The 12,500-nt window shown below is 42.3% G+C and overlaps 1 protein-coding gene across 2 annotated transcripts in view; it reads right to left on the reverse strand.

Moving 5' to 3' along the window:
- efr3a (EFR3 homolog A) overlaps positions 1-12,500 on the reverse strand; it is a 140,308-nt gene that overhangs the window by 65,603 nt on the left and 62,205 nt on the right. For both annotated transcript variants that reach the window (XM_080439405.1, XM_080439404.1), the window contains exons 4-5: positions 12,477-12,500; positions 10,625-10,746 (exon numbers count right to left, since the gene is read on the reverse strand). The exon at positions 12,477-12,500 is cut by the window's right edge and continues 127 nt beyond it. In XM_080439405.1, coding sequence (XP_080295531.1) covers positions 10,625-10,746; positions 12,477-12,500 — 146 coding nt within the window. The remainder of the gene's footprint in view (positions 1-10,624; positions 10,747-12,476) is intronic.

Here is a 12,500-nt window from a genome sequence, read left to right on the forward strand (position 1 = left end):
CTCGCCTCCTCCAGGCAAGATGTGAGGGGGAAGTAGGCAAAAGACTGAACACAAGAACACAAAACAATAGTAGTGCAAAGAAGAAGAAAAGATTCTAAATATAGATTTTTGTTCACATGGAAACCAGAGAGAGAGAGAGAGAGAGAGAGAGAGAGAGAGAGAGAGAGAGAGAGAGAGAGAGAGAGAGAGAGAGAGAGAGAGAGAGAGAGAGAGAGGGAGAGGGAGAGGGAGAGGAGAGGAGAGGAGAGGAGAGGAGAGGAGAGGAGAGGAGAAGAGAGGAGAGGAGAAAGGGGAGAAGAGAGGAGAGGACAAGAGAAAGGGGGAGAGGAGAGGGGAGGGGAAGAGGAGAAGAGAGGAGAGGAGAGGGAAGAGAAGAGAAGAGAAGAGAAGAGAAGAGAAGAGAAGAGAAGAGAAGAGAAGAGAAGAGAAGAGAAGAGAAGAGAAGAGAAGAGAAGAGAATAAAAGAAAGGATTATAAACTCTAATCTCTCTCTCTCTGTCTCTCTCTCTCTCTCTCCTCTCTGTTTCTCTCTCTTTCTCTCTCTGTCTCTCTCTCTCTCTCTCTGTGTCTCTCTCGCTCTCTCTGTGTCTCTATCTCTCTCTCTCCCTTCCTCTCTCTCTCCCTCTCTCTCTCTCCAGAGAAGGGTTAAGGAGAGGTACAGAGGAGGCTTTTCTGGATGAAATATCGCTCTCAGCTCCTCGCTCTCCTCCCTGGAGCCAAAGCCAGGCTTGTGTGGGAGGTGTGCAGGCCGGGAGGAGGCGCGCGGGGGGTGTGAAGGAGAGGAGGAGGAATATAGCGGGCTTCTGGGTGGTCTTAAGGGGGATTGTAAGATGAAGGGGCAAAAAATGCGAGGCTGAGAAATGTGAGGTTTAGGAGGAGCGGGGCAGTTGATCCCATATCTAACCCTGAAACTAAAGCGCAAGCACAGTGTCTTATGATGCATTCACACCACTGGTGGAAACAGTCATCTGATTTGTATTTTTTTTTTTTACTCAACCCATTAAGGCCTGAGGCCGATCCTACAACACGTCTTCTATAGCCTACCAGTAGTTCTCAAAATGTTTTGTGCCAAAGACTCTCTCTCAACATTGAGAGAGAGATAGATGTATTTTGGTGTTTTCACTGTTTGTTTTGGTAGACAGGGTACATTTTTAGGTTACCAAAACAAACAGGGAAGGCCTTTTGAAGCCACCATTTCAGCAAATTTGTATCTGCCATATTGGCATTTCCGGTACCGAATGGAACCGCAAACAAATGCTATTGGGTGGAAGGGCTGCGAGGGCGGGTCTTCACTGTGTAGAGCCAGTAGAAGCCCCAGAAGCATACCGTACTTTATCATCAATAACGTATATCATGATAATGGGCGCTATGCACAGCAGCCATATTGGAAATAAATCGGGCCTCTTCTTACTTCCTTCACAGGTGTTACCAATGATACTAATGAAGGCTCTGTTCCAGTCTGGTTAAACAGAGTCAGGGTGCTATTATTGTGCATGTTGACACACTGGAAACATTCTGCTACACCAGTGGGTCTCTGTCCCTGTGGTCCAGGGACCCTCATGGTTCCTTGAGGGGGTTCCCAATGGCCCCTTACGGGTGTGTAATTCTGAGAGTCATGGGGGTCCTTGAAATTAAAATGTTTGAGAACCACTGTGCTACACTAGATGGACCAGAGCCTTCATTAGAATCATTGGTAACACCTGTGAAGGAAGTAATGAAGAGGCCCCATTTATTTCCAATATGGCTGCTGTGCATAGAGCCTATTGAAAGAATACTTTAGACTAGCGACTGAAAGCATAAAGGCAACCTGGTCACATACCCATTCAGTTTAATGGCGTCAAAAGTCTCCTGCAACCAGCAGGAGGGGGGAAATAGCGACACCCTCTAGGCCATTAATGAGAACTGCAGCGTTCTCATTAGTTCCACGTTGCCTTCATATCCAGCGACAGAAACTGTGTGCCTGGTGTGTGTGTGTGTGTGTGTGTGTGTGTGTGTGTGTGTGTGTGTGTGTGTGTGTGTGTGTGTGTGTGTGTGGTGTGTACCTATCCATATCCTCAGCATCCTGCATGTTGAACAGCATGGACGGTATCAGTTTGTCCATGTGCTGAGGCTCCCAGATGATCGCCTGCAGCTCGTCGTTCACCGTCTTCCTCACGACGCCCTGAAGGCCTTTGATACCGGCCACACGAATCCTGGGACACAAACGACAACACACAAACAACACAACGTCAGAACGTGTCACGTCGCAGGCTTACAGGTCGTTGGAGTCGGACGCAAACCTTGTGGGTACATACTATGTTACTTTTCAGGCAGTGGTGTAAAGTAACTAAGTACATTTACTCAAGTATTGTACAATTTTGAGATATTTTTACCTTACTGGAGTAAAGTAACGCGTCGCGTCACAACGTGTCGCGATGCGACGCGTTGTGAGCTTGTAGATCTGCTATTTTAAAACATTGTAGTACTTTTACTTTTGGTACTTTAAGTATATTTTGATGCCAATACCTTTGTACTTTTACTCAAGAACATTTTGAATTCCGGACTTTTACTTGTAACTTTTACTTCTACACGGCAGTATTGATACTTTTACTTAAGTAAAAACGTACTTTTTCCACCACTGACAGAAACCTTGTGTGTCCATATATGTTACTTTTCAGGAAATGCTCCAAAGAACCTGTGTTCCAATTGATCTATTATTATATATCGTTGCTGTTGGGCAGAAACCTCTTCACTCCATATTCTAACTTTTGTGTTTTTTTCCGTAAATTAACGCTCTATTTGATCATAAAACAGCGACACACAAGTATCAAAAGTAGCAGATCCACAAGCTCGAAATGCGGCTGTCTACACCCAATCTCTTAGCCAAAAATAGCCGATCTACAAGCTCGCAACGCGTCACAACGCAAACTTGTAGATTGGCTATTTTTGGCTTATGTTCCCCTCAGAATATGAATGCAGACATTTCAAGTGGTTAATATATCTTTAAAAGAAAAAAACGCAGATCTGCGTTCTATTTAATCCCTCGCCTGGCTGCCAAAGACGCAGATCAGGCTTGTGTGGGAGGTGTGCAGGCCGGGAGGAGGCGTGCGGGGGGTGTGAAGGAGAGGAGGAGGAATATAGCGGGCTTTTGGGTGGTCTTAAGGGGGATTGTAAGATGAAGGGGCAAAAAATGCGAGGCTGAGAAATGTGAGGTTTAGGAGGAGCGGGGCAGTTGATCCCATATCTAACCCTGAAACTAAAGCGCAAGCACAGTGTCTTATGATGCATTCACACCACTGGTGGAAACAGTCATCTGATTTGTATTTTTTTTTTTTACTCAACCCATTAAGGCCTGAGGCCGATCCTACAACACGTCTTCTATAGCCTACCAGTAGTTCTCAAAATGTTTTGTGCCAAAGACTCTCTCTCAACATTGAGAGAGAGATAGATGTATTTTGGTGTTTTCACTGTTTGTTTTGGTAGACAGGGTACATTTTTAGGTTACCAAAACAAACAGGGAGGCCTTTTGAATCCACCATTTCAGCAAATTTGTATCTGCCATATTGGCATTTCCGGTACCGAATGGAACCGCAAACAAATGCTATTGGGTGGAAGGGCTGCGAGGGCGGGTCTTCACTGTGTAGAGCCAGTAGAAGCCCCAGAAGCATACCGTACTTTATCATCAATAACGTATATCATGATAATGGGCGCTATGCACAGCAGCCATATTGGAAATAAATCGGGCCTCTTCTTACTTCCTTCACAGGTGTTACCAATGATACTAATGAAGGCTCTGTTCCAGTCTGGTTAAACAGAGTCAGGGTGCTATTATTGTGCATTTTGACACACTGGAAACATTCTGCTACACCAGTGGGTCTCTGTCCCTGTGGTCCAGGGACCCTCATGGTTCCTTGAGGGGGTTCCCAATGGCCCCTTACGGGTGTGTAATTCTGAGAGTCATGGGGGTCCTTGAAATTAAAATGTTTGAGAACCACTGTGCTACACTAGATGGACCAGAGCCTTCATTAGAATCATTGGTAACACCTGTGAAGGAAGTAATGAAGAGGCCCCATTTTTTTTTCAATTTTCTATACGGCACATTTCATTGTAACACCACCGGAAACGGAATTATTCGGGATCACGTTTTGCCGATCCCGTCGGCCTCCATTCTAAAGCGCACACTAAAACGCCATTTTCTTCGATTGTAGTTTTTCTCCTCGCTGATCACTGTTTAACATAAACCGTTCTAACTACAACATGGCGGCTCCGTTTGACACGTGGTTTTCACTGGTAGACGCAGGGAGATCTCCGCGATATATACAAACAGTGCACAGCTCAATCTTAAGGATTTTAACGAGGTCTATGGCGACGTGAAAAAAAACAAAAAACAACAATAAAACGTTGGCACTGGTGAGTACATTATGAGATTAACCTCTGGCGGTCAATTTCGCTACTGTTGCGATCAAGTAGGGCATTCATTTACGGGGGGGGGAAAGGAAAGAAAGAAAGAACATAAAATGTTGAAATACAGTATAGAGGTTTCTGCCCGACAAGGTGTAAAGTAGTGGCTTTTTTTTCATACAGTGCGAGCTCCATCATTAATTGTAGCTTTCAGGAAAGGGGAGACGAATAGAGCATAGCAGTGGCAGCGATGTTGCGTTTCCACAGATAGAAAGCCCATTCATTTTATCCAATTTCAGAACATATTTATATTAATTATGTCAAGCCTAGAACCAAGCCATCCAGACTCCTGGTGAATCATGACCATAACACATTTTATTATGCGTCAAAAGATATTTGAATAATTCATTAGATTGTATACTAGCCTGGTTATTTTTTATTATAGCATTTTTATTCTTTACAATTATTATCATTTCCTATTTTAAAGCCTAACCTTAACCACAAATAACACGCCTACATGCCTAATGCTACCTGAATACTTTCCAAATTGTATACGAAATTTTTGAAAACAACATTTATCTTGTGGGCTAAAGAAAAATGGTCCTCGCAAGGTCAATCTCTCACGTTTTACTATACTTGTGGGGACTTTTGGCCCTCAAAAGTATAGAAATACCTTGGCGCTTGCCTGCGCGCGCACACACACACACACACACACACACGCTCGAGCGAGCGCACACACGAACACACACTCTAACATGAGTGTGAATTCTAATATAAGCTCTGATGGGAGCTATATTGCCAGGTGACCTTGGAGGTGACCTTGGTATGTGTATAATCCAGTGAGTGACACTCAAATATTGTTTGGTCTGTCTCCTTAAGAGATAACACAACAAACAAACAACACACATGAGTGAGTGAGTGAGTGAGTGAGCACGCACACTCGCACACACACACACACACACACACACACACACACACACACACACACACACACACATTGTATACTATGGTTCAAAAAATATATATTTTAGGGCTTATCACATGGAAAATCTACCCTCAATTGGTTTCCAGTGGGTTCCAGGCTCACCCTGGCCACACAAAAGCGAAACGCTGGGCGAAGCGACGAGTTTTGACCTTGTAGTTCTGCTACTTTTGATGTTTTTGAATTTGACATATGACATGACGTTTCCACCTGACAGAGACGATATATATATATATATATATATATATATATATATATATATATATACACACACAGACACACACAGTATATATATGGAGAGCAAACTATATTTGTAAAGCTTCTATTTTTTTGTTTACTCAGGTCAGGGATGCACACACTATTCAGTCAGTTTAGCTAATGTAGCCATTCCCAACCTGTGAGGATATTGCAATTGGGTCCCCGGATAATTGGCAAAACTCTTAAAAAGGGATATTTCACTTTAAAACAAAAATTGGGTCATTTTATCGTCTACTCAGGCTCTTGTGAGCCCCCCAGACAGTTTTTAAGTTGCTTGATTCAGTATTTAGATATTTGATATCCATTTTATCAGACACGCCCCCTTTCCTATACAAACCCATTATAACTTCAAACTCCATTTTTAACATGTTGGATTCATCAAAAACACCCGTCCTTGGTTCTGGTGACTCACCCTGCCCTCCTAATACGCGAGGAGGCCGTGTTTCTTTAGATAACTTTTTTCATTTATTTTTAATAATTGTTTTGAAAAATGAAAAAAAAATAGATACAATAAAATAATGTAATAACATTAATGAAAAAACTAATAGTAGAATATGATTAATATTTTATTTCAAATGCCATGGTATGAAAGTATGAGGTTGTTAGTTCCATTGATCCCAGGTGGAACAGTACCGACTGGTTGATCATTAAAATAAACATGCTTTGAAAATTCACACGGCCCACCCATCTGACCAATTAACGCGTCAGCCAATAGGCTGCCACCACTTTAAACCTTCCTATAGGTTGATATTAAATCAATTGTATGGGTTGATTGATGTATTCCGTTTCAAATGTTGTCACAGTTGGTTTTATGTGAGATGTTATTTTATTAATTTTTTATACTGCATGTAACTTTTGTGAAGTACCACGTTGGTTTTGTTGGCTGTTTTTTCCCCCCCTGTTCATCATGAGAGGACCACAAAGGAATTAAAGGGATAGTTCACCCAAAACAAATCTTATTTTCTATCAATTACACACCCCATGAAGTCTTGAATTCATGATTGAGATTTTTTGATCGCAGATTAGATTGTTTTTGTCGCATTCCTAAGCCAATAATTTGATGACCGGCGGAAAGATGCTAATGTATCCGGTAGGAGACTCAAAGTTGACTTTGAGTCTCCTACTGGAGCTGCCGCCGGTCACCACATAAATAAAATGACCCAAATTTTTTTTGAAAGTGAAATATCCCTTTAAGTGGTTAACCTATCTGATGCTAAACTAAAGTAAATCCCTGGTGTTTAAGGCCATTAGCATGTGAGGAAAAGACACACGTGAGGGAAAAGTGAAGCAATTAATCACTTAAGCCCAATATGTTTTTCCCCCCGTAGTGTCTCTCCTGTACCATTTAACCATTATTTCTATCTTTTTATTGTATTGTATTTTTCTTGTTATTTGTATTTAATAAAAATCCAGTATTACCTTGTGTATATTTTATTGCTGTTTGTCAAGACAGTCTTTGCGGAAAATGTCACAGCAACATTTTGCAGCTGTCAGGTAGAAACCATACCCATATTTAATCATAGTGCGGCACAGAGTGCCGCGCTATGAGCTTGTAGATCTGCTATGTTTTGAAAAATTGTGAAAATGTGTGCACATCTTTAAATATATATTTTTTAAAGCGGACATTTGTAAAAATGTTCCAGGAACTCCCTTCCAGATGCAAAGATTTGATTTTACAAATGTTCACTTTAAATATATATATATATTCAAAGATATAGGCCAAAGAACTCTAAAATGACAGAGAAGCGTCTCCGGATTGAATGGGGTTAACTTAAATCTTTGCTTCTGGGGGTCCCTGACACCAAATATTTTTGGCGACCAAAAATTGGACATAACAGGTACAAGGTTTCCGGCCCGAGAGCGAAAATTTCTATCAAAACCCGTTTCTCGATTGTCTTGGTTCCTGAACTTCTGGCATATTGCATATAGCTCCGAATGAGCCCTTAGAGAGAGAGACTCTAGATACAGCTGGACTGCAGATAATGATGTTATGAAGACATGGCCGGGTGGGATTAGATTTGTCGGGCGATTGTAGGGGGGGGGGGTATGCAGGCGTCAAGTGAAGTTAAGCCCGTCTGCCTCTCTCCTCTCGCACGATGCTATTTATATCTCCTCCCGGAACTGCCTAGCGGAGGTGTAGTAGTCTTAAAATAAGTAGTAGTAAAATAAGCAATGCAACAATGTTTTTGTATTTTTTCGAAAATGAATGCCCTAATTGATCAAACTACAGCGTCACACAAAAGCATCTAAAGTAGCAGGTCTACCAGCTTGCGTTTCGAGCTTGTAGATATGCTACTTTTTATATTTTTTTATTTTAATGCTGAAAAGTAATAGTTTCGGACATAATGAGGTTTCCACCCAAAAGAGACCAAATGCATGTCCTGTATTCAAAATTGTACTTGAGTAAAAGTACCAAAGGTATTAGGCATCCAATATAAAACTAAAGTACCACAAATTGAAAGTACTCATCATTATGCAGAATGGCACATCTTTTTTTTTTCTTTTCAAAAGTAGATCAGCTATTTTCAAATACCCAAAGTACAACATTGGGCTCAATCAGTTAAGGGAACATGTCGTCGGGTGGAAATCTCATTATGTCCAAAAGTGTTACTTTTCAGGATTCAAATTCAAAAACATAAAAAGTAGCAGATCTACATGCTCAAAACGCGTCGCTTCGTGCCGCGTTTCGAGCTTGTAGATCTGCTACTATTAATGCTTTTGTGTGACGCTGTAGGATGAAGTAGGCCGTTCATTTACGAAAAAATTGAGATAAGAGGTTTCTGCCCGACAGCAGCAATACGTGTTAATAATAATGATCAAAATCTACAAAGACGCTCGGAAATAAAACTGTCAAATAATTGTAGTGGAGTAAAAAAAAGTTTGCCTCCGAGAAGCATCAAGAAATGGAAACGCTCACGGAAAGCAAACAAGTACCTCGAACTCGTGCTCGAGTTCTTTGAGTAAATGTACTTTGTAACTGTGTGACTTAGCACCGGTGGGAGAGAAGGAATCCAGGCAATCTCATCTACAAACTCTGACTTCATCTCATCTCCTCGTCCTGAGCTGCCGGCGCGCTGCGGCGTCTCCCCCCCGAACGCAACAAAGCGTTTCCTCATTCGGTTTCTCATGAATACTAATACGGTTTGCTGAGAATAAAGCTGTTTCACAGATTGTCTGGGGCAGAGGAATGGGAAAAGGGCTGCGAGTGGAGTTTATTTATAGAGGAATGTTTTAACCCATTTAGACCGGGAAAGAATAATTGTTTAGATTTCTTTGGGCTATTCAAAACTAGCAGATATCCAAAGCTCATTCTCAGATCTGCTATTTTTGAAAAATCGTGAACATTTTTGCAAACCTTTGAATATATATTTTTGTAAGCGAACTTTTGTAACTCAAATCTTTGCTTCTGGGGGGGGGAACATAAGTAAAAAAAATAATTAAAAAAACTTTAGGATTTAGAAGACATTTGTAGAGTATATATTCAAAGATTTGCGCAGATTTTCACGATTTTTCAAAAATAGCAGACCTACACGCTCATTGCGCGGCACCGAGTGCCGCGCTATGAGCTTGTAGATCTGCTATTTTTGAATAGCCTAAAAATGACAGAGAAGCGTTCCCGGATTGAATGGGTTAAGTGCATTGTGTGGATTGGATTGCATACCGGGTCGGTCATTTGATTCATTTATTTGAGTCAATTAGTTCAGTCATCCTCATTTATTTTGTTTGGCCACGGACCCCCATCTAAAAATATTTTGTGCCAGGGACCCCCATACAATATTTGAGTTGATGTTTCAATGTTTCAAAATAGTCCAAACATAAATAGATTTTCAAATAGTCCATGGTTAAAGTGGTTAAACTCATTTTGATGCTATATTAACACATTTTGCTGGGGACCCCCTGGAACCCCCTAAACAACCCCTGGGGGTCCACAGACGCCACTTTAAGAACCACTGCAACTCTCATAGTTACAGACCTGAGGACAATACCAGTCACCAGAACCAGGGATGTGGGTTTTCAATGAGTCTAACATGGTTAACCTATTTTAGACCTATTTAAATAATCTGTCATTTTTAGATTTATTTGGCTATTCAAAAATAGCAGATCTACAAGCTCATAGCTAATCTTTTTTTTTTTTATATATATAAAAAATAATAAGCGAACATTTGTAACTCAAATCTTTGCTTCTGGGGGTCCCTGGTCAAATACATCAGGTCCTTAACATGAAAAAGTTTAAGAACCACTGATATAGAAACAAGTTTTTCAAAAAACTGTTAGGATTTAGAGGACATGTGTAGAATCCCCCAGAAGCAAATATTTGAGTTACAAATGTTTTGCACAAGACTAGACGACGCTGGTTGCTTGTTTCTTCCACAGACGCCAGGTTCTGTGAGAGAAACAAGCAACCAGCGTCGTCTCGTTCTGCACGAACGATAGCTCGTGCGTGACTTTCAGTGCATGTTTGAGTATCATGAGACTCCACAATGAGCAGTAGTAGAGACAAAACTAACTTTGCATCGGTTATAATAGACGAATTTCACTATTACACGGGCTCCCATTATGCCACGGAGGGGGTCGCCAGACTGCACGACAAGGGACTCTCTGGAATAACTCAACGTCCATTTCAATGATGGTGAGTGATTAGCGACACATCAAAGATAACACTTAAAATGTCCGGATCTCTCCTTTAACACTGATGACTGGGGTCCCTGAGATAAAATGTAAAAAAAAAAAGAAGCTGTGAATGGGGGTCCGTGGTCTACTGCATACCATAGTTGGTGATCCTTGAAATTTTAATGGTTGAGAATCACTGCTACGGTCGTACAAATCTTCTCTTTTGGGGGTCCCTGGCGTATATCTTTTCAAATGGGGGTCCGCAGGCTAATATGCATCCATTTGGGGGGTCCTTGAAATTAAAATGTTTGAGAACCCCCGCCCCTACACTCCCACATGATGGAGATAGATAGACAACAGATACTTTACTTCCTGTGGTCCAGGTGGACTCACCTGGTTCGAGTTTCGGGGTCCTCGTGCACGGAGTGACACATGGCACTGAACTGGGACACAAAGAAGTCGTAGCGTCGATGGTAAGAGGGCGTGTCCTCCTCGATGTTGGCAAACTTCACAAACTGGAGACAGGAATGACAGACAGACAGACAGGAGACATGAGGGTTAACACAAACTCAAGGAGAGACACAGTGTAGGATAGACAGACAGCAGGAAAGCGGAGAGGGAGACAGTGTAGGTAGAGACAGACAGTAAGGAAGCTGAGAGGGAGACAGTGTAGGAGAGACAGACAGTAAGGAAGCTGAGAGGGAGACAGTGTAGGAGAGACAGACAGTAAGGAAGCTGAGAGGGAGACAGTGTAGGAGAGACAGACAGTAAGGAAGCTGAGAGGGAGACAGTGTAGGAGAGACAGACAGTAAGGAAGCTGAGAGGGAGACAGTGTAGGAGAGACAGACAGTAAGGAAGCTGAGAGGGAGACATGTGTGTCATTAATGTGTTCCATATAGTGATAAAACCTGTAACCTCACACTAATAGATTATAACAACACAATACATCAAACTGTCAAGTCTCATTCCTCCATTCTCATTTCTGTGTGTGTCCAATGCTCTCTACGTGGGGAAATCCCATCATCCATTTTAATTGATTTGCCGACCCCGCGGTGAGATTGATTCAACGCAATTTCACCTCAGCTATATGCCATTGTTTCAAAAAGTGGGGTCGGTGGGGGGGGGGGCACAGAACATTTATAAATGGGGGGGTTCACGGACATATCAATTGATGGGGTCCTTGACACAACAAAGTTTGAGAACCACTGATTTAGAAGGCATTTGTAGAATCGGCCTCCAGGTCTTGACGGGTTAAAACATTTGAAACGTTTCTCTTGTGAGGACCAGGAAACGTGTCTTTCTTGAATGCTGCTAAACTTGAGGCATTTGATCGATTGAAAACGTTATTAGTCGGAAATGTAAACGACACGTGCTACAGTAGGGCTTTAAAGCTAAAAGGAACACAACAAAAAGTCCTGGGGACTTGTTTCCATTGTGTATTCCTATGTACTACGGCATACATGGGCAACTGGCGGGCCCGGGGGCCACATGCGGCCCCCCACCTTCACTCAATGCGGCCCGCCGGTTAATATCGGATTACTGATAAAGTATTGATTTCGTGCGACGCGTTTTGAGCTTGTAAATCAGCTACTTTTGTGTGACATAGAATTTCGAAGTACGGCATTAATTTACGAAAAAAAAAGTTAAAATACGGAGATAAGAGGTGTCTGCAACGTGGCATAGTGTGGACATACAGTGGCCCTCTCCATCGTCAAAGTTGCCCACCCCTGTACTACGGTATATTTCCCACGTATTTGGCAGGCAAGCACGCGCAAGTACAGCGTGTCACCACTTAGTGCACAACAGCTGCTGCTGTGCACTAATGTAGTGTAATGGGAGCTATAATACAGCATCATCATCCATAGTGCACCTCCCCCCCCCCCCCCCCAATATCTCTCTCTCTCTCTCTCTCTCTCTCTCTTCTCTCTCTCTCTCTCTCTCTCTCTCTCTCTCTCTCTCTCTCTCTCTCTCTCTCTCTCTCTCTCTCTCTCTCTCTCTCTCTCTCTCTCTCTCTCTCTCTCTCTCTCTCTCTCTCTCTCTCTCTCTCTCTCTCGGGGGTCCTCAGAATTACTACAGGGGGGTCGTCAAATCGTTGTGTGATAGGAAACATTTTTGTTTTTTTTTATTACATTAACCACTTCAACCCTCGCATCCCTATTCTGAAGGGAAAGCCGAAAATAGCCGATCTACAAGCTCAGACATCAGAGAAACACTGGGCTACGTTGTGAGCCGTAGTATGTCTTACCGAGTTGGTGCCCAACACCTGCAG

This window comes from Gymnoscopelus braueri, assembly GCF_963280865.1.
Source record: "Gymnoscopelus braueri genome assembly, chromosome: 10".
In the NCBI taxonomy this organism is placed as follows: Eukaryota; Metazoa; Chordata; class Actinopteri; order Myctophiformes; family Myctophidae; genus Gymnoscopelus; species Gymnoscopelus braueri.